General features: G+C 34.2%; 1 protein-coding gene across 2 annotated transcripts in view; it reads right to left on the bottom strand.

The window, feature by feature from the left end:
- Nucleotides 1-2,071: 2,071 nt before the first annotated feature.
- The window catches only part of LOC108917562, a 54,152-nt gene continuing 52,467 nt past the window's right edge, over nt 2,072-3,756 (bottom strand). For both annotated transcript variants that reach the window (XM_018724222.1, XM_018724223.1), the window contains exon 6: nt 2,072-2,739. In XM_018724222.1, the coding sequence (XP_018579738.1) occupies nt 2,584-2,739 (156 nt within the window). In that variant the 3' untranslated portion in view covers nt 2,072-2,583. The remainder of the gene's footprint in view (nt 2,740-3,756) is intronic.

Raw genomic sequence — 3,756 nt, 5'->3', positions numbered from 1 at the left:
TCGATGTGATGGATTCCGTAGAGCCAATAAGAGATCAGAATTTTTTGAACAGACCAATTGTAATACATCGATGGAATTCATCGCATTAAAACGAGCAATAAAAGAACACGGCCATGTTCTGTGGATGTGATGGATTCCCTAGTCAATAAAAGATTAGAATTTTTTAAACAGACCAATCGTAAGATATCGACGAAATTCATGGCATTAAAACGAAAAATTAAAGAACACGGCCATGTTGTAATCCGTCATGAACTTGATGAATAAATTCATGAAGTTATTTGACAGCAGATTTGGTGCATTACACTTGTCCAATTTCTTGATGAAACGACTTCATGAATTAATTTATCAATAAATTGTCAATGTAAAACGGCTTTTAGAAACAATCCAATCAATTATTAGGAACGCTCACTTACGATCATAGAAAACATAGTGTTAATAGCTTTGTTCCAAGTGCATTAGAATTAGTTTCCAATAGTCCGACGCAATCGCATTTGTTTCAAAACAATGAATTTTGAACCTTATGTAAGCATTATATCCATATGCGCATGCGCCTGACTGTTGGAAACTGTTTTGGATTCTACTAGGAACAAAGCTAATATTAAGTTTTCCGACTTACGATTGACCAAACTGCATTAAATATGGTGCAAATGTTCATATCGCCATCTTTCGCTCAGAAATTGGGGAAGGTATCTTTAGTAGGTAGACAAATGTTGGTAAATTAATTGAACTTTTAATGTATAGATGGCGCCGCCGCCTTTCTAGGGTTGCCAGATCTCTAGGTTTTGATGGAAAAATCGTGATTTCTTCTCCATATTTCCTGATTCCGCTCCAGGTGTGTCAGAGTAGAGAAGTAGATATTTCCTGAGTACATCGCTTTTTTTTTCAGAGATCTAAGACTTTTTTAGGCGTCAATTTCTCCAGGTCTTCTGATAACCCTAATTACGGCTGTGTTCAGACCTGAGGTTCAGACTCAGAGAATGGTTGCACTAGTTCAGTCAAACTTCTTTAGTTAAACAATTCGCTGAACGGACGGCCTTTAGTAACTATATAAAAAAAAAGAGACAAATTGTTTTCGAAAAAGATGTAATTAATCAAGAAATATCTACTTTGTTTAAAAAAAAAGGACGGAGGAATCAGAAAATGTAGGAAATGTTTTCGAAGAAACCACAAATTTTTCAGAAAACCCAGAGAAATGACATGTTAAACCCGGAGCCTGAACATATACCATCAAAAACCATATTAAACTAATAAAGATTTTTCTTCGCAATGAGTCACTTGTAGAAAAACAGACTATCCCAGCGTGTTTAGCGACCTCAGGTGCATACGATACTGCTTTTAGATAAGCACTATAATTTTTTGATAATTTTCATAGTCCCTCGATTTTCTCAAAAATTTTTAAAGTTCAGGAAAATCTGAAGAAATTCCGGTAGACAATAACGGCCCTGGCCAATCGAAAACTGCATTCAGTTCCTCTCTAGATTCTCCAGTTTTCGAGATTTTCAATTTTTGCATAACAGAGACAAAAACCGATCATCCCCGCATATTCAGCGACTCCAGATGCATACGGAACAGCTTTTAGAAATGCACTTTAATTTCTTTGAAAATTCTCGTGTTGTTAGAAATACATCGTTCCAACCAATTTTTTGTACTGTTTAATCCTTGTCGATCACTGCATATTAAAAATGCAGTAAAAACTAGGTTAGTGACCGAATAATGCGGTAGGTCAAAACTCACTCCTGATAAACCCTTGTGGATCAGCTGCCAGGAACAGTCCGAAAAGGAGTTTAAATAATGATTTGAAAATATTGTTTCTTGCCGTAAATATGCATTTTAAAATTTTTTTAATCAAGTATTTGTATTCTACTGATTTTTCCCTATCTTCTCTTAAAATTAATGACATTATAACTGAATCACTGTGTATATGTTGTTGTATATTTAACAATTTTTGGAACCCCTAAGATGATACTCCCATGGAATCGCATTCCCCATATATCTTACCCTTACTAGTGTTTTAGCGCCGGAGTGTAGCCAACGTAACTAGGGAAATAAAACACGTACGTCTTTGGTGCGATATATTTAAGTTAATAATTTACAAAAAACGGGGCACAAGTACAAAATCCACTAATTCGCGCAAGAAAGGCCCTTTATATACAAAAAATAAAGAACATCTACTTATCCTACAAGGGTAATAAATTAGCTATCGGCAAATGTTTCGCCTTCGAAGTCCTATAAGTACATACTCGTATGATAAACGTTTAAGAACTGCACGAATTGTGAGGAAATACTCGACGACACTTCAGATATTTTATAATTATTCAATGCCCAGTCTTATAAAAGTTCCAAATTTAATTTACAAATTACCCCCTACTTAAAATAATCCTCATAGAAGCCTAAATAATTTTATCACAGAAAAATATATTCGACAATTTCAATTTCTTAATATCTTACTGGTAGCTTTTTATTTGTCGATCTGGAGTCTTCGATTCTACGATATGTAGTTTACATTGATATCATAACTTTTCTCATTAAAAAAGTCTCAAAATGTTACTACATAAATTCGTTTAAAGTATGGCATCAGGATATTTACAAAGCCGTGCGCTCGTCGTATACTATGACAGCTTCGTTGTCCACCAGGGAATCGGTGTCCTTGTGCAGGAATTGGCTTCTAGACTTGCTCAAAGCGATTATGGCCGCCTCGTCGTTGCGCATGCGGTTTTTTCGCTTCTTACTGAAATTAACCTGAGAAAAAAATAACTAAATAACATCCAATATATTTTAACTGGTTAATACATAAGTAAGTCCATAGTGGAAGTAATTTTTCAAAATTATAAATATTTAGGTAGATTCAAAGTTTTTCAACATGTACAATTTTGACAAATGTGTTTTAAATAAGGTACATTCTAAACTAGTAGTAGACCTGGAAAATTAGCGAAAAAAAGATAAACTTGAAAAAACTCCTATCCCCGAGATTATTGTAAAATTGTCTAAAGGAACATAATACAAGACATCTCTCGTCTCGTGAGTCAAAAACTTTTATTAGCTAACTTTTCTGGTTAAACAAATAAGTGAGGAAAACAGTTTCTTCACTTTGCAGAGAAAACCACCAATTTTAGCGAAAAGTGACTCTCAGACAGCTTGTAGGGAATAAAATTATCAACAAAATGAGACTTGTTAAATTAAAATCGGTTATTAAACAAAAAAGTTATTGCGAAAAATCAAGAAGGTTTTTAAAATTTTATAAAACCTATGACAAGTTGAGGGTTTTGTCATACTTTAAAAGTGTGAGCTGTAGGTGCAATAGTTTTCACACAATTCAATTTGTTTATAACGGAGGCTCCAAAAGTTACAGGCGTTAATTTTCAACCAAACATGATTCTGAAAGAGTCATTGTAATCTTAAAGATGTAATTAAGCGACCTATTAAAAAATATCACCGTTTTTTTGATACTAACATTCTCAAATTGTGCATTAAAAAACCGTGCGATTTTCGCTTATAAACAATTTGAATAAAATTGTAGCTATATAACACCCTCTACGACCAACAGGAGCCAAGATAAGAAGTTTTTTTTATTCGTAGCGTAATTGTTTAGAAATATTAAGACCTGAATTTTTCGCAAAATAAAGTTTACGACGAAAACTACGATTTCCCGTGAATTGCATTGAAATATGTGGAAAATTAACGACTCACGAGCCCTTTAAAGAGAAGGTACTCGCTAAGTAAACTGTCCGGCGGCCGGCGGCGTGGTGGTGGGGGAAG

Source organism: Anoplophora glabripennis, unplaced genomic scaffold (genome assembly GCF_000390285.2).
Source record: "Anoplophora glabripennis isolate ALB-LARVAE unplaced genomic scaffold, Agla_2.0 scaffold80, whole genome shotgun sequence".
NCBI lineage: Eukaryota > Metazoa > Arthropoda > Insecta > Coleoptera > Cerambycidae > Anoplophora > Anoplophora glabripennis.
This window is presented reverse-complemented; position numbering and strand designations above follow the sequence as displayed.